At 44.6% G+C, this 19,002-nt stretch overlaps 1 protein-coding gene across 1 annotated transcript in view; it reads left to right on the top strand.

The window, feature by feature from the left end:
- The window catches only part of VSTM4 (V-set and transmembrane domain containing 4), a 93,479-nt gene that overhangs the window by 59,252 nt on the left and 15,225 nt on the right, over positions 1-19,002 (top strand). The window contains exon 6 of the mRNA XM_035023756.1: positions 146-207. Coding sequence (XP_034879647.1) covers positions 146-207 — 62 coding nt within the window. The remainder of the gene's footprint in view (positions 1-145; positions 208-19,002) is intronic.

Genomic DNA, 19,002 nt, shown 5'->3' with positions numbered 1-19,002 from the left:
ATGCCTAGATCAGAAACCGAACTTCTTCTGTGGGGGCAGGGAGGGGTGCGTGAGTCTCCACAGAGTATGTCTGTGATGCTCATGCTACGTGGGTGTTACAAGTCCTGGAGGAAATGCAAGCTAAACCCTTGACATCCTTCCACAGCTCCCATAGCTACCACATTCCATAAACCGAAGCTGCTGAAACCACAAAGGAAAGTCGCCCTGGTGAGTAACCTTATTCTGTGTTGTTGTTGTCCCCTCAAGCCTTAAACACACGTGAGGTCCAAGGAGTACCTTGACTGACTCAAAATGTGCTGCAAGTTCTTGGTGCTTCCGTCCCCAAATGAAGGCATTCTCTCTTCTTGGGTCAGCTTTTGAGCCATCTTTTCTCCACATCTGGTTCCCACAGTGGCTTTTAAAAAATCCAAGGAGAACCATGTTCCATTAGAAATGCTATTTTTCAAAAAGAAGGGGGAAAAAAAAGCCACACTCCAGAAGGTATAAATAGAATATGGACCTGTTTATGTAAATTTACCTGATAACGACTCTGAAGAGACTGCTGAAGAACCTTCCAGAAAATATGTCATAGCTATTTATTTTGAAATAACTGTAGATTTACAGAAGAGTTTTAAAGACACGGCGAGTTCCTGTCTGCTCTTCACCCAGCTTCTCCTAGGGTGAGCATCTCACATAGCCCTGGTGTCTTTGTCAAAAGTAAGATTACCATCAGCACATTGCCGTTAACCACACTCCAGACTTCGGCCAGATTTCAGCAGTTTCTCCACCCATGTTCTTCTCCTGTTCCAGGATCCAGTTCAAGATATCACATTGCACTTAGTTGTCGTGCATCCTTAGTCTCCTCCAGTCTGTGACGTTCCCTAATCTTTTTTTCTTTTGTGGCCTTGACACTTCTGAAGAGAAGCAGCCAGTTATTTTTTTATAATGTCCCTTGATTTGGCTTTCTCTGAGATTTTCTGATGAGTAGAGATGAGGTTCTGGATTTTGGACAAGAATACAGAAGTGATATTTCCTCCTCATGGCATGTTTTTGGGGATGCATGATATCAATATGTCTTATTAGTGACATTAATCACGATAGCTTGGTTCGTTAGGGTGGTGTTTTCTGGGCTTCCTCCATACAAAGTTACTATTTTCCCCTTTCCATACCTGTTTGTTAGAAGCCAGTCACTAGGGACGCCTGGGTGGCTCAGTCAGTTAAGTGTCTGCCTTCGGCTCGGGTCATGATCCTGGGGTCCTGGGATTGAGTCCCACGTCGGGCTCCTGGCTCGGTGGGGAGTCTGCTTCTCCCTCTGCCTCTCTCCCTGCTTGTGCTCTCTTTCTCTCTCTGTGTATCTCTGTCTCGAATAAATCAAAAAATCTTTTAAAAAATCCTTCTATTTTTACTACTTGAAATTCTTCTGTAAGGAAAAGCTGGACACCTTCTCTCATTTATTTATTCACTAATTTCTATCAGTATGGGTGCATGGATATGAGAAATTTTAAGTTTCTAATTATTTACTTTGTCGCTAACATTGCTTAGCAGTTGTATATTTGTGTGTGAGAGAAAGAGAGACAGAGACAGACAGGCAGAGAGGGAGGGAGAGAGAGAGAGACTGAGAGGGAGAGATATTGGCAGCCCTATTCTAAAATGTGGATGTACTGAGAAGGGCTGAAATGATCTTGAAGGAAAAGAACAAAGTGGAGAATTTATATACCAATTCTCAAGACTTACCTTAAAGCCACAATAATTAACAAACTATGATATGAGCACAAAGATAGATAAATAGATCAAAGGAACAGAATAAAGAGCTCCAAACAGATCTATATATGTATTGTCACTTGATTTATTACAAAAGTGACATTGCAAGTCAGGGGAGGGATTACCTTTCAATATAGGGTGATAGGTCTCTTGGATATCCATATGAAGAACAATGATCCGTTACCCCTGCTTTATACCATAGACAAAAATTAGAGAAGAATCATAGACTTAAATAGGAAAGGTAAATATAAAGCTTCCTAAAGATTGCGTATCTCCCTAACTTCAGCTCAGGCAAAGACTGTTTAAAACAAGACTCACTAAGTACCGACCATAAAGGAAAAGATGGAAAAATTTGGATTACCTTAAAATTTAGAATGTTGATTGTTGGGGTGCCTGGGTGATTGGGTTGGTTGAGCATCCAACTCTTGATTTCAGCTCTGGCTGTGATCTCAGGGTTGTGGGATCAAGCCCCCTTTGGACTCCATACTCAGTGCGGAGTTGGCTTGAGATTTTCTCTCTTCCTCTCCCTCTGCCCCTCCCCCTGCTCTCTCTCTCTCTCTCTCAAAATAAAAATAAATAAATAAAAAATCTTAAAATTCAGACTGTTGATTGTGATTTAAAGGCACCAAGAAAGAATGCAAAGGCAAACCACAGTTTGGAAGAACATCCAGCATGCATGCATCTAACAAAGGATTCTTATCTAGAATGTCTGAACACCTACAAATCAATAGGAAATAAAAGGACAACTCTACAAAAAAAGTATAATAAGCAGAAGTCTTCAACATGCACTTCACAAAAGGAGATAAACCAATAGTAAGCACATGAAAAGTATTTAACCTCATTAGCATCATGGCAATGCAAGTTAAAAAGCGTAAAGTTTACATCTAGGAGGATGGCTGAAATGGAACACTTGTTTCTTTTTTTTGCCTGTTTTTCTCTGACCCATTGGGAATTTGGGAATGTATCCAGTTTTATCTGTTTGTCAGATTCTTTTTTATTTTACTTTATGTTTTGTATTTCAATAATCATTCCTTGCCAGTTTTATTAAACTTCATCCCTACATTCTAAACAGTTATTTGAACTAAACATTTACTAACTTTATTATTATTCTTTCTTGAATCTAATGTCTTCTCCCCAAATATCTTTCTTTGCATTTACATTTGAGCAATTTGCCCGGGAATGGAATTCTAGTTTTATAAGCTTTTTCCTTCCACTCTGTTCTGAGAAATAAGCTGAATACTTTATGTTCATTTCTATTTACTTCCCATATTGCCCAGGGTAAATGCCAAACTCCATACTGTGGCCTCTAATACCCTATATCATACAAGCCACATACGTCATTTAAATTTTTTAGTATCCACATTAAAGAAGGAAAAAGAAACAGGTGGAACCAATTTTAATAATATGGTTTATTTAACCCAATATAGCAAAAAGATTATCATTTAAACATATAATCTATGCAGAAATTATTCATGAAATATTTTACATGCTTTTTATTCTCCAAAGCCTTCAAAATCCAGTGTATATTTTACACCTACTGCACATCTCATTTCAGAGCCACATTTTCAGTGCTTAACAGCCACATTTGACTAGTGGCTACCATATTGGAAAGCTCAGCTGTATATGATCCAGCCCCAGTTAGCTCTTTGACATCATTTTTGCCACTGTCTCCCTTCTTTGTTTCCCTCTGGCCATCCTGGCCTCCTTGCTAGTCCTTAAACATACCAGGCATGTTCTGGAAGGGCGTTTGCACCAGTTGTTCACTCTGCCTGGAACGTTCTCCCCAGGATATGCTTGCGGCTTGTCACTCACCCCGTAAGGTCTCTATGCAGATATCACCTTGATGGAGAAACCATCCTGAAATCCTATATAAAACACTGCTCACCCTCTGACGGCGCTCCTCATGACAGACACCCCGACATACTTTATATTTATCTAATAATTGCCTCTCCCTTCTACCAGAGTGCACGGCCCATCAAGGCAGGGAGCTTGTCTGCTCTGGTCGTGCGATGTCCTCCGTGCCCAGAGCAGGGTCCAGCATGATGGAGATTCATTAATGACTGCACACCAGCTCCGTGGAGTAGGTTCTGTCATTCTGCTTTTACAGATGGGCATAGTGAGATGCAAAGTCAGTGAGGTGCAAGATGGAACCCAAGGTCACGCACACTTGAATCTGCTTCTGAATCCAAAACATGCTCATTTGGATTCTTGCCTCAGAGTGGAGCCTGGGTTGGGTGGCTCTCTGGGCGTGGGTCGGACATACTGTCCTGGCTCGGCCTCATCCGCGACCTTGCTGCTTTGCACCTATATTTCCAGCTGTTCCATCGGAGAGGCTGATTCACCTGTTTCCAAAGAGAGCCTTCTTTTGCCTGCAGTGAATTGTGGGTTCCAATGGACTTTTCATTCCATGTGATTCCCTCTGGTTCAGATCATCAAAAGTTCCTCACCAGTTCTGCTCTGTTCACTACCCCTGTCTTGTCCTCAAATGCTGCTGGAGAGTCTTTGCTGATTTTAATAGATCTCTGGCCATTCAATGGGCTTTTGGAAACTCAGTGGGGCACGAAGGCTAAACCTATCAACTTTTCTCACTCCCTCAACTGTGCATATCACTGCGCATCTGTGTGAGTATGTGTGTATCTTTTTCAGATCTTTCCTCCTTGTTCTGATATTTATCAAAACCTCAAGAAAGGATATGCCTTGTAAATTTTCCCACCTTACTTTCTGTCTTAGTTGCTCAGGAGTTTTTGCTTATAATCCAAAATTTTAGCCCTGGTAATAACAGAAACAGCTACTTACTGACGCTCCATGGATATATCCCAGAGAGAGAGCCAAAAAAGTGCTTTTTGCACGTCGTCATAGTTAATTCTCACAATAAGGTCCCTCCTCCCAATGTCCAGTTTTGCATGGGAGGACACACACTCTGTCTAAGAAAAGCGAGGTCCTACAACTCACAGGAGTAGCAATCCACTTCCCGTGAAGATGGTGCTTCTGCCCTGGTGGACAGCCCCTTTGCAGTGTCACTGGTCATAAATGGACAACTTTCTCTAGTCCACAGCCTGGGGCGGGGGAAGCCCACCTCTCATTTATCCACTAAACAAAAATCAGTTGTACACACTTCGGGGACAGAATGCTTCAATAAGCACTTTGGGGCCACCTATAAAGAGATGGGAGTCAACAGCATTTTCAAAAATAACTCTGGTCTTTTTAAAAAATTTTTTATTGTTATGTTAATCACCATACATTACATCATTAGTTTTTGATGTAGTGTTCCATGATTCATTGTTTGTGCATAACACCCAGTGCTCCATGCAGAACATGCCTTCTTTAATACCCATCCTCCCACCCCCCCTCCCCTCTAGAACCCTCAGTTTCTTTCAGAGTCCATCGTTTCTCATGGTTTGTCTCCCCCTCCGATTTCCCCCCCCTTCATTCTTCCCCTCCTGCTATCTTCTTCTTTTTTTTTTTTTCTTAACATGTATTGCATTATTTCTTTCAGAGGTACAGATCTGTGATTCAACAGTCTTGCACACTTCACAGCACTCACCATAGCACATACCCTCCCCAATGTCTTATCACCCAGCCACCCCATCCCTCCCACCGCCCCCACTCCGGCAACCCTCAGTTTGTTTCCTGAGATTAAAAATTCCTCATATCAGTGAGGTCATATGATACATGTCTTTCTCTGATTCACTTATTTCGCTCAGCATAACACCCTCCAGTTCCATCCATGTCGTTGCAAATGGCAAGATCTCATTCCTTTTGATGGCTGCATAATATTGCATTGTATATATATACCACATCTTCTTTCTCCGTTCATCTGTCGATGGACATCTTGGCTCTTTCCACAGTTTGGCTATTGTGGACATTGCTGCTATAAACATTGGGGTGCACATACCCCTTCGGATCCCTACATTTGTATCTTTGGGGTAAATACCCAGTAGTGCAATTGCTGGATCGTATGGTAGCTCTATTTTCAACTTTTTGAGGAACCTCCATACTGTTTTCCAGAGTGGTTGCACCAGCTTGCATTCCCACCAACAGTGTAGGAGGGTTCCCCTTTCTCCGCATCCCCGCCAACATCTGTCGTTTCCTGACTTGTTAATTTTAGCCATTCTGACTGGTGTGAGGTGGTATCTCATTGAGGTTTTGATTTGGATTTCCCTGATGCCGAGTGATGTTGAGCTCTTTTTCATGTGTCTGTGGGCCATTTGGATGTCTTCTTTGGAAAAATGTCTGTTCATGTCTTCTGCCCATTTCTTGATTGGATTCTTTGTTCTTTGGGTGTTGAGTTTGATGAGTTCTTTATAGATTTTGGATACTAGCCCTTTATCTGATATGTCATTTGCAAATATCTTCTCCCATTCTGTCGGTTGTCTTTTGGTTTTGTTGACTGTTTCCTTTGCTGTGCAAAAGCTTTTTATCTTGATGAAGTCCCAAGAGTTCATTTTTGCCCTTGCTTCCCTTGCCTTTGGTGATGTTTCTAGGAAGAAGTTGCTGCGGCTGAGGTCAAAGAGGTTGCTGCCTGTGTTCTCCTTTAGGATTTTGATGGACTCCTGTCTCACACTGAGGTCTTTCAACCATTTGGAGTCTATTTTTGTGTGTGGTGTAAGGAAATGGTCCAGTTTCATTCTTCTGCATGTTGCTGTCCAGTTTTCCCAACACCATTTGTTGAAGAGACGGTCTTTTTTCCATTGGACATTCTTTCCTGCTTTGTCAAAGATTAGTTGACCATACAGTTGAGGGTCCATTTCTGGGCTCTCTGTTCTGTTCCATTGATCTATGTGTCTGTTTTTGTGCCAGTACCATACTGTCTTGATGATGACAGCTTTGTAATAGAGCTGGAAGTCCGGAATTGTGATGTCACCAGCTTTGCTTTTCTTTTTCAACATTCCTCTGGCTATTCGGGGTCTTTTCTGGTTCCATACAAATTTTAAGATTATTTGTTCCTGGGGCGCCTGGGTGGCTCAGTTGGTTAAATGACTGCCTTCGGCTCAGGTCATGATCCTGGAGTCCCGGGATCGAGTCCCGCATCAGGCTCCCTGCTCAGCGGGGAGTCTGCTTCTCCCTCTGACCCTCCTCCCTCTCATGCTCTCTGTCTCTCATTCTCTCTCTCTCAAATAAATAAATAAAATCTTAAAAAAAAAAAAAGATTATTTGTTCCATTTCTTTAAAAAAAGTTGATGGTATTTTGATGGGGATTGCATTGAAAGTGTAGATTGCTCTTGGTAGCATTGACATCTTCACAATATTTGTCCTTCCAATCCATGAGCATGGAACGTTTTTCCATTTCTTTGTGTCTTCCTCAATTTCTTTCATGAGTATTTTATAGTTTCCTGAGTATAGATCCTTTGCCTCTTTGGTTAGATTGATTCCTAGGTATCTTATGGTTTTGGGTGCAATTGTAAATGGGATCGACTCCTTAATTTCTCTCTCTTCTGTCTTGTTGTTGGTGTATAGGAATGCCACTGATTTCTGTGCATTGATTGTATATCCTGCCACTTGACTGAATTCCTGTATGAGTTCTAGCAGTTTTGGGGTGGAATCTTTTGGGTTTTCCACATAAAGTATCATATCATCTGCAAAGAGTGAGAGTTTGACTTCTTCTTTGCCAATTTGGATGCCTTTGATTTCTTTTTGTTGTCTGATTGCGGTGGCTAGGACTTCTAATACTATGTGGAATAGCAGTGGTGATAGTGGACATCCCTGCCGCGTTCCTGACCTTAGGGGGAAAGCTCTCAGTTTTTCCCCATTGAGAATGATATTCGCTGTGGGTTTTTCATAGATGGCTTTTATGATATTGAGGTACGTACCCTCTATCCGTATACTCTGAAGAGTTTTGATCAAGAAAGGATGCTGTACTTTGTCAAGTGCTTTTTCTGCATTTATTGAGAGGATCATATGGTTCTTGTTCTTTCTTTGATTAATGTATTGTATCACATTGATTGATTTGTGGATGTTGAACCAACCTTGCAGCCCAGGGATAAACCCCACTTGGTCGTGGTGAATAATCCTTTTAATGTACTGTTGGATCCTATTGGCTAGTATTTTGGTGAGAATTTTTGCATCCATGTTCATTAAGGATATTGGTCTGTAATTCTCCTTTTTGGTGGGGTCTTTGTCTGCTTTGGGGATCAAGGTAATGGTGGCCTCAAAAATAACTCTGGTCTTAATCACAAGTTTTAGTTGCTGAGTTTTGTTTGTGTGTTCGTTCGAGCTGGTGTGCTCCTCTTCATGCAGACGCAACATAGGACATTCTTCATCTTCACAGAAAGTAAGTTGGGGCAATTATATGCATTTCAGAGGGGATCTTTGTTTTATGAAAGTATCTCCAATAAGAGCTGGTAAGTACCAAATTATCTGTGGATCGTTTACGAGATGAAAAGACCTAAAATTTTCCATACCAAAATTTTCCAGCAACAAGACCATTTGGAAACCAGTTTATACCCATAACAATAGACAATAAAGAAAAGAGCTGACTTTGAGTGGGACTCTATCTGACCAGCAGTTTAGAGTCAAAAATCCCAGGCCTAGCATCTGCAGGTTTTAGTTAATATTAAGATTTATTTTCCCGGGAGGGCAACATTGACCTTAGTCTCAGTTGGGTCGATATTTAGCTCTCAGGTCAGTAAGTGTTGATGGGAGCTGCAACTAAAGTCCACAGATACTTGTTGGCTCACAGAGGCCTTGGTGGGTGTTTTAGGAAATAACTAGGAGACATCTCTTCTTCGGGGCCTGGTACCAGTTGGGGCGTTTATTTCTGTCGCTGTTCCATTTTGTCACCATCTGCATAAAACGGTGCTTCCTGGAGTGGTCATGGGCCGCAGAGCCCCCCAGCCCTCTTTCCAGAGGGCTGTTAGCACATGCTCACCCCGAAGAAGCCACGCTGCCCGCCGCCTCCAGCAACTCCTCGACAAGAAGGGAGGACCTGTATTTACTGAGGACCTACTAAGTGCTAACTCGTCTGCTAGGGGCTCACAGGCTCCATCTCACTCATCTTAAGTTCACACGTGAGCTCCCGGGGGGCCCTCTGGACGCCGGCAGGCAAAAATGACCGACGCCTTGCAGTGTGTTTTCACCCTCAAAGCATAAAAGTGGGACTCTTTTTGTGTTTCCGAGACAACGTGGCATTTTGTGGGCAGTATGGATGCCTGATAGTGGTTGGAAAGTTTAAAAGATAGGATTCATGAAGGAAACAAAGAGATGAGAAAGGCATTTTAGGCATTTTATAATCAAGATACCAAAACCGACCCTCCTCTTTTTTAACAAAACAAACACAGTGGCCTGCTTTCAAGGTGACCTCGTCCACGAGTGAGCCGTGCGTGATCACGCAGCGTCTCTCTGACTGACGATGTGATCGGTTTGTCTCATAACCCTAAACGCCGAGAGTGAGGCATTGTTCCTACATCAGAGGTTCTTCCTCCTTTTGGGGGCAAGGGAGTACTTTCACAACCCTCAAAAATGTGTCGTTTTCCTTTCAGTTAGGGGAGAGGGATTGCCACTGGCTCAAGACCCCTGAAACCTTCGGCGAACCCCCGCCTCCTCCCCCTGGTTAAGCAGCCCTGCAGCAGAGCCCCCCAGTACTCACTGAGCGAATGCAGATAACTTCCAGGAAAAGCCGTCCCGGCTTCCTGGTTTCCGAAGAAACAGAGAAAGCCAGAAGTACTTTTGATTGATTTTTATTGCACCGGGTCAGTTATTGATTTGGAGGCCAAGAGGAAGAAGAGGAAACAGTTTCTGTGATGTGGAGGCAAGAGCTCAGTGCTTCACGAATAGCCACAGGAAGTATGGATTTGAGAGGAGGGTAGTCAGCACCCCAGAACGAACCAAAAAAGAAGAGGATGCAGTCCTCGCTGAGGACCGCTCAGGGCCTCACCCCTGCACATCAGTAACGAAGACACTTGGGTGTAGTACTCAGGAGCTGGAAGGCTCGGGCCACCTCTCTTCTCTGAGGAGGAGATGATCTCTTGTGAGCAAAAGACTGAAGACACCGAGAAATGAGGCACATCACGGGCTTCATTATCACAAGTTTCCCTGCAGGTCTCTTGTATCCTGTCTGTCCCGCTCAGATCCATCCTCCACATTGCTGCCTAGAGATTGTTCCCACACACAACTCCAACCATGTCATTTCCCTGTTTAAAATACTCTCCAGGCTCCCCCTTGCTTCCAGGATGAAGCGCAGCTTCCTGTGAGCGGCACGAGTGCGGGCTGTCTCCCGCTGGCCCCGATACCCCGGTGGCCCCATAGGCTCTGTCCTGCACCACTTACCTCGTGGCTCTCTCACGAGCTTCTTATGGAGCCCTTCTGCCCCTTGAGCCCCACTTATCCCCAGTCTAGTTCTCTGGGCATCAGTTATGCTCCTTCATGTCAGGGAGCTCCCCATCACCCACCCCCATGGCACTTTTCAGTGACCTGTTATTTCTGACCCTTCCAGGCATCAGCGTCCTTGTTCCTGGAGGTAAACGTGGGTCGTCTGCCACCACCCCAGCTGACTGCTTTGCTTCCTGGCTGTGGCCCTTCCCCAGATGCTTAGGCTGCTTCTCCTCCTCCACCTGTCTGGATGTTGGCTGTCTCTGGGGTGCTCTTCTTCTTGAGCAGATTGCCTGGGAGAGTCACCACTGCCACAGATGTGGCAGCCCGTCCGTTCCCTCACTTGGGTCTTCATGGCGATTCCAGACTGGGCCTCCTGGCTGTTTATGGTACATTCCCTTGGAGGCTCCCCCTGCCCCCCAAATTCACCACAGCACACACAGGACTCATCACCTGCCCCCGGCCCTGCTCCCCCCGGGATGCCCCTGCCTCCAGGAATGGCTGTCCCATCCAGACCTGTATTTTAGCACTTCCCACACCACACTGAAGTCATGTTTAGCTGCCCGATTTGACTTTCTCCTCCCCTAGCACCATGTGGTTCCTTTTTACAGAGTGACTTCTACATTTCTTAGACTACAAAGGCTCTACATTATAGACAGCTTAGATACTAGAGACGGGAGGGGCTGTTTTTTTAAATTGTGCTAAAATGCACATGACATAAAATTTATCTTAGCTGGGGCGCTGGGTGGCTCAGTCGGTTAAGCGGCTGCCTTCGGCTCAGGTCATGATCCCAGGGTCCTGGGATCGAGCCCCGCATGGGGCTCCCTGCTCAGCAGAGAGCCTGCTTCTCCCTTTCCCTCTGCCTGCCACTCTGCCTACTTGTGCTATCTCTCTGTCAAATAAAGAAATTTAAAAAAATCTTTTTTTTTTTAATTTTTTTTTTTGAAGATTTTATTTATTTATTTGAGACAGAGAGAATGAGAGACAGAGAGCATGAGAGGGAGGAGGGTCAGAGGGAGAAGCAGACTCCCCGCCGAGCAGGGAGCCCGATGCGGGACTCGATCCTGGGACTCCAGGATCATGACCTGAGCCGAAGGCAGTCACTTAACCAACTGAGCCACCCAGACGCCCCTAAAAAAAATCTTTAAAAAAAAAATTTATCTTAACCATTTTTAAGTGTATGGTTCAGTAGTGTTAAGTACCTTTACATTGCTGTACAAACCATCTCCAGAACTCTTTTCATCTTGCAAAGCTCTGTACTCGTTAAATAACACTCCCCCCTCCTTGCCCCTGAAGCCCACCCTTCTACTCTCTGTCTTTATAAATTTGACGACTCTAGGTACTTTGTGCAAGTGGAATCACATAGTATTTCTCTTTTTGTGATTGGCTGATTTCACTTAGCATAACATTGTCAAGGACCATCCATGTTGCAACATGTGTCAGAATTTCTTTTTTTTTTTTTCTGGTAAGGCTGAATAATATTTCCTTGAATGTATATACCATAGTTTGCTTATCCATTCATCTGTCCATAGACACTTTAGTGGCTTCTACATGTTGGCTATTATGAATAATGCTGCTGTGAACGTGGATGTATAAATATGTTTTTGAGTTCTTGATTTCGGTTCTTTTGGATATATACCTAGAAGTGGAATTGCTGAGTCATACGGTAGTTCTATTTTTAATTTTTTGAGGAACTGCTCTACGGTTTTCCACAGCAGCTATGCCATTTTACATTCCCACCAACAGTGCAGAAGGATTCAGTTTCTCTACATCCTTGCCAACACTGCTATCTTCTGGTGTTTTTGATAGTAACCATCTTAATGGGTGTGACATGGCATCTCATCATGGTTTTAATTTGCACTTCCCTAACGGTTAGTGATGTCGAACATCTTTTTATGTTCTTGTTGGCCATTTGTATATCTTCTTTGGAGAAATGTCTGTTCAAGTCTTTCCCCTGTTTTTTTAAATCAGGTTGTTTTTTTGTTGTTGTTGTTGAGTTGTAGAAGGTCTTTATATATTCTAGATATTAACCTCTTATCAGATATATAATTTGCAAATATTTTCACGCATTCTATAGGTTCCCTTTTCCCTCTTGATTGTGTCCTTTGATGCATGGAAGTTTTAAATTAGCACTGGTTTTGAAAACATCAAGAACTTGTCCTCCTCATCACTGTGTCCCCAGTAGACGAGCTGGAACTTGTAGAGTAAGTGTGGAGTGAATGAACGATTGAGGACAGAGATCTGTGATTGGAGCTCTGAGTCTTCACTGCTCAAAGTGCAATCCATGGACTAGCAGCCTGGGCATCGCCTGGGAGTTGTTGGAAAAGTAAAAGCTCACATCCCACCCTAGACCTACTGAATGAGAATCGCAATTCAACAAGATCCCAGATGTATCTGACGAACATGAAAGTTTGAGAGTGTGGCTCTGAATAACTATCTAACTCAGTAGCCAGCTCTGGTTGGGTCACCGCCGACAAGATGGAGTCTGTCACATCTGGAGAAGACTGATTTTACATTTTGTAAAAAGTTCAGCCCACAGGGGAGAATGGTGAGTTTTCTTATTTATCAACAACGAGAAAATTAAACACGAGAATCTGCTTCTAAAGGGTATGGTGAGTTTCCTTCATTCCTGAGGACCTTTCCTGGACAGCTTATCCCTGTGTCAGCTGGGGGTAGCTCTGCCCTGTGATCTCCTAGGGCCTCTCACAGATAGAGAGTTCTGACATGTAGGGAGTGTGTGACCAAGACTTGCCCGCCTGGGATTCCCTCAAGCTTACTATCTGCAGTACACCTGCCTCCTCTCGTGGAATCTGACAGATCAGAGCACTCCGAGTGGACATAAAGGATGTGGTTCATTCCATCAGAGCTGAGAGGGAACCTGTCTTGGGAACGGCCTTCCACTGCGTGGTCAGCCCAGGACCCAGATGCCTCGCCTTGTCCGGCGTGTTCCTGGTCTCAGGAAAGAAGCCCCCTTTCCCGGCCCCGTTTCACTATCGAGAATATCCTGCCAAGACCAGAAGAGTTTCTCTCTGATCCGTAGCAGTGCAGGGCTGGGAGGCGCATTAGGCACTGGTGATAGAATTCTGAGAGGATTTTAATAATAACCCAAATCCCAGCAAAATTATTTCCAGAGGACACGCATTTCAGGTTTCTTGAAGGATGTTTATAATAAGCCGGAGAATTTCTCTTGTTGTCGTTAATGGGCTAGAACTGGTTTCAGTTAAATTTTACATGAAAAGGATATATTAACCTGCATAAAATATGTTCATAATCTAGATTTAAAATTAAAAAGAAGAAAAAACCCCACAACCACATGTACAATATATCGCCCCAAGTAAAAGCCTTGGGAAAAAAACAAAAACTTTGCTGGCACCACGCTAGTACCATTTTTGAGGAGATAAAAATTCTATGCTCCCCTCGGTACACATGCATATCCCATTATTGTCACGGGGAGTTATGTATGTTGACTGGAGGGAAGAATAGATGCTGAGCTTCAGAAGGGATGAGAGGAGGGGAAACAGAAGTCATTTGGTTTCATGGATTTCCTCCAGTCCGGAGAGAGCAGGCGGCGGGGCCTGTGATAAGCGTGATGCAGTCGTCAGGGAGGTGAGGCCCCCCCACCCCTGCCCCAAGTGGAGGTGGAATCCGATTAGTCTCGTGTTAGGGACTGTTAACTCTGTCACAGGGTTGTCACCTCCCAGGCCCTCTGCTGCCTGGGGCTGACCACAGACAGCCACCAGGTTGGATGCTTCTCAGCTGTGTCAGAGGCCAGTGGAGATTGCTGGAGGCTCTGATTTTTTTCACGATGGGCCAAGTGAAGCTCTTACTCTCCAGGAAGACTAGTAGCACCTAGGCACTCGTGAGGAACCCCCTTTTGGGAGACGGTGGGGATCCTACCCCAGGATTGCTGCAGGAAGAGTCTGCCTCACCCCGTTCTAGGAGGATAATGTGACCCTGTGCTTTGAGGAGGAAGGTGCCTCGGGACTGACCACCTCAGGACTGCGGGCCCCTGTTTATTGCATCGTTGATGCAGGTCATATCACGTTGCAATCTTCCACATCCCCATTCATTCCTCGCCCATTTATTGAGTGCCGGCAGGCAGTGTGCAAGAAGCTGTGGGGACAAGAGCATGAGCCTTAGAATCTCCCGACAGACGGGAGCAGGTGGTGGAGAGAGAAGCTGGGCCAGAGGTTGGCCGAGGCCGGAGGGAGGCCTAGAGGTCCTGCAGGTCCAAGGCCGGAGGGGGGCCTAGAGGTCCTGCAGGTCCAGCCCCATGAGTGACCCCACCGGGTGGCACAGGCCCATCCTTCTCCTGGACGTCCTGGAGAGGCCCCCTCTGGGAAGGCCCACCCTGTGGGTCTGCAGGGAATGTCCCTTCAGAACGGTAGCTTGTTTCCCAGCTCAGCTCAGCTCAGCTCAGCTGATTTGCTGCTTTTATTGGGCACTTCGTTTTGGGATCATTGCACTGCTGGGAATTTTTTTTTTTTTTGACTTTTTTACTCTATTTTATTTTTGTAATCTCATGGAACAATATCATTTGTGCTCACATTTGATTTTTTTTTAATAGAAAAAGCTGATTTCATTTAAAACCTCACTGTTTTCAGTGCAGAACATTTCAGAATTGTTATTAAAAGACTTTTTCAATCTCAGATAGAGAATACTAGAAAAAAGTGCCATTTTGGGAAAAAGAAAAGAAAAGAAAAAAAAGTCGTCACTGTATCTGTGACATCAAGCTAAGTATTCAAAATATCCAGAAGGAGGGCGCCTGGGTGGCTCAGTTGGTTAAGCGACTGCCTTCGGCTCAGGTCATGATCCCGGAGTCCCGGGATTGAGTCCCGCATCGGGCTCCCTGCTCAGCGGGGAGTCTGCTTCTCCCTCTGACCCTCCCCCTTCTCAGGCTCTATCTCATTCTCTCTCTCAAATAAATAAATAAAAAATCTTAAAAAAAAAAATATCCAGAAGGAAATCGTGATGGGAAATCCTGAGTTCATGACAAGCTAATGGAACATTGAAGGGATTTTATGCCCCTAGCCAGATTTAATTCTAACTTACTATTATAACTCGCAAAAGCTGAATTTATACATTCCAGCAAGCACATGTGATGTCCAAAAGGCGGTAAGACACAGCCTCGTGAATGTATGACTAGAGCACGCATAGAAAGATGAAGATGGCAAGCTACAAATTCGGTCATGTGTGCCCATTGCTCACGTTACGTATGGATTCAGCAAATGAGCCACAGACCCGCTGTTATTTTATGTCTGGTCTTACCACTTGGTTTGTGCCCTGTACATCGTGTCCATGACCTAGTGATGGTGATGGTGGTGGTGGTGACGCATGCCCTTCACTTCCGTGGCACTTCCCCACGCAGCCGGTATCCCCGTGCTTGTCCCTAGGAACGCGGGGACAGCCTGACATGAGCATTGCTATTGGCTCTGTCTCCCAGATGAGGCAGGGAGCCACAGGGAGGTAAGGACGGATGTGCACTGTCGGGCGCTTGGCCTCGGGTCCCTGTTCCTCCCCACTGGGCTCCGGGCTCCGCTGCTCCTCATCGAGAGCACTCAGTAAAGTTCTAGTCCACCAAATCTTGGAGCGTTTTCTGCCTTGACCTCACTGGATGGGATCTTATATGATGAAAGTTGCAATGGTGATTCTAAATGGGGCGAGAGTGGGGCTGGCAGTTCAGAATATCCATTTGTTAGGATTAGAAAGTGAAATTCCTTCCATAGGCTCATTTCTCTGCAGTTGCCTAATTCCTATTTGGCATATATTCTTTAAGCAGTTTTCTGTGTATTCACAAACTTATATCCATCTCTCTCTATATTCCCAAAGTGTGTACGTGGTCACCCCACAATCAGTGTAGGTCATGGCTACAGATTGTGACAAATAATTAATGTGTGCCACCTTCCCTAAAATTGAGAATGACCTTAAACAAAATGATTATACATTGAAGTGTTTTCTCACTAACAATATATCAGGCTCATATTTCTACGTCAGTACATACAGATCCATCTCATTCTTTTAATAACTGGCAGGTGTCATGGTATCATCATTCCTTTCATCTGTCTATTTATCTGATATCATCATATGTCTATATTTTAACCTATGAAGTTGAAAGCCATATGCAGATTTATGTGATTCCAAGGAGTGGAACCTAAGTATCCTTCTTCTCGGTAGAAAGTCTTCATGGAAACCCTAGATAGGCCAAAAGAGAAAAAAGTCCCATGGTTCTGCTCGCGATTTCCAAGAGCATCCCCTCACTGTATTCCTGAGGCCCAGGATATTCAAAGGAGGGTTTTTTTTTTTTTTTTAAAGATTTTATTTATTTATTTGAGAGAGAGAATGAGACAGAGAGAGAGAGCATGAGATGGGGGAGGATCAGAGGGAGAAGCAGACTCCCTGCTGAGCAGGGAGCCCGATGTGGGACTCGATCCTGGGACTCCAGGATCATGACCTGAGCCGAAGGCAGTCGCTTAACCAACTGAGCCACCCAGGCGCCCAAAAGGAGGGTTTTTAATGCAGTGTCAGACTGGTTTTCTTTCATTTTGTCTTAAACTCATTCAGTCGATCATGTAAGAATGTGCACTGACTATCCCCTACATGCCAAGGTAGCACTTGAACTGGGCACCTTGCCGGAAGCTAGGTCACAACCAGTGGCGTGCGCCCGCCCACTTCCATCCACGAGAGAGAACAGATCTCTGGTGTCATAAAGTTTACAGGTGTAAATCAGCCAGTGCTGTAAAGCAGAACGTTTCTCTTGGAGAACTAGTTGCTCACCGTTTCCCAGCACACTGTGAGATGCAGCCGTGAAGGTTTGACCGAGTCCGTGCTTCTGCAGAGCTGAGCGGTGTGGTTCGAGGCTAGCTCTAGTCCCAGCTCCCCACTTACGAGCTGTTGACCCCAAGCCTGCCATTTCTGCGCCTCTGTTTCTACCTTTGTAAAATGAGGGTGATGATAAGAGCACTTTCTGCGTAGCGTTGTCGGTACGCTGATATACCACGTGTTAGGTGCTGTGATTACATTCTGGTGGGAGAAGGCCAATGAACAGGACTTTATAATTCCAAGGAGTGATACATCCTCTGCAGAGCATATTAGCCAGGGAGGGACTGTGTTTGATGGGGAGGAGCCTCCTTGGAGCAAAGGCCCAGTAAAGTAAGGGAGCAAGCCACATTGCTATCTGGGGGAAGAACATTCCAGGCAGAGAGCACAGCCTGGGCAAAGGCCCTGAGGTGGGCTCTGGACAAGGAGAACTGTGCCCGTGTGTCTGACATACACCAGGAGGCCAGTTTGGCCTGAGCATTGGTCAGCAAGGGGTGTGTGTGGTGTGAACGGAGGCCAGAGGACTCCTGGGACAAAATCATGAAAGATCGGTGTCCTGATAGGGACTCTAGATTTTATTCTAAGTGTAATAAGAAACCATTGGAGAATTTTGTGCACAGCAGTGAGTGGTTTGACTTATCTTTTTAGAAGGATTAACTTTACCACTATGAAAAAAATACATACAGATTTATATTTATATATATCACTGGATTTATTTGGCACTGGCCTGAGGTCCAGTGGCATCCATCAGAATCTGGCAGGTGGTGTTTTCCAAATGATCTCTGAGTGTCTTCTTCTCTCTGCCTCTAAGTATTTCAAAGGGACCAATTTTCAAAACAACACTTCTCTGTACTCTATAATAAAAATTATAGTAATAATAATAAGTGAGCACTTGTATAGTATTTACTATTTACCCACAAGGTAATTTTCTAAGTACATTACACGTATTAATGCATTTAATCCTCAAAATAACCCTGTGGGATAGGTACTATTATGAGTCTCACTTTACAGATGAGGAAATGGAGGCACAGAGAAGCTACAGAACTTGCCCAAGGTCACAGAGCTGGTAAATGGCAGTCTTTCTGTCTCTGAGAATGATGCTCTTAAGTACCACTAGATAGATCCTTGAGCCCCAGACATTCGATGAATCAGAGTGTTAAAGATTGCAGTGGATTGGAAGACTGAGGGTTCCAAATTGAAGATTCTCAGAGTGGACTACTACAAAGAAGGAGATAACCAAACACCCTCTCTTTCTAAACATAAATATTCTTTTGAATAATATTGCCAGTAAAAGTACTTTTGGAAGGAAGCTGGGAAAACATACATCTATGGTCCATGGGGAAGAGAAAATGAGTGTCTGTATTAGATCATGGAGCTAATCACCGCTATCACTGTGTCACTATGAAAAGTTTCATGTGTCAGGACCCTCCCCAAGAGCTTTATCTATAATCACATTTTAGCTTCCAAACATACACTGGTGAAATCTAGAGACCTCCATCTGTCTGATGACTTGTAAAACCTTGGGCCTTTTCTGTGCATGGCTTTAACAGGTTCTATAGCTGGTCACCTCTGTGTGTCCTCAGAGCAATTAACCAGGGGCATGTGACTTTCCGTCATGTCATATTCATTCTGGGAATGTGCTTTGCTAAACATCCTTTGAATTCTCCAGAGTCAAGAGCATGATGCGAATTTGCTCTGCTCAAGAGTTCCAAGTGACTTCATCCAATCCACAGTGCCAAAAACCTGGATACAACTTTGAAATCTTAATCCCCATCCAAAACTTCTCTCCTGAGTTCCAGATCCTTTCTAATCCTCCCAAAGTCATAGAGATCACTGGTTCATTGGCCATCAGTTACTGAAGAATCATGTGAAAGCCAGGCATGGGGGAGGAATTTGGGCAGATATCATGCCAAGGTTTGTGGCTGTCTGAAGCAACTGAGGAAGGAGGCATTTGGTGCCTGAGAGAGTACCTGTGTGCTGCTGGTGCTGACCAAGGGCCCTGGTCTCTAGACCCCGGCTCAGAGCATCAAGAGGCACCCATGTCAGCAGTCACAGCTGCATGCTGAATTTGGGGAGTGCGGCTGAATTCCAGCCCTCACTTCGGAGTCAGGATTCTGGTAGCACTTATGCTGCTGAAGC

This window comes from Mirounga leonina, unplaced genomic scaffold, assembly GCF_011800145.1.
Source record: "Mirounga leonina isolate KUSES-001 unplaced genomic scaffold, KU_Mleo_1.0 Mir_114, whole genome shotgun sequence".
NCBI lineage: Eukaryota > Metazoa > Chordata > Mammalia > Carnivora > Phocidae > Mirounga > Mirounga leonina.
Note: the sequence above shows the minus strand (reverse complement) of the source record. Positions and strands in the feature narration are given on the sequence as shown.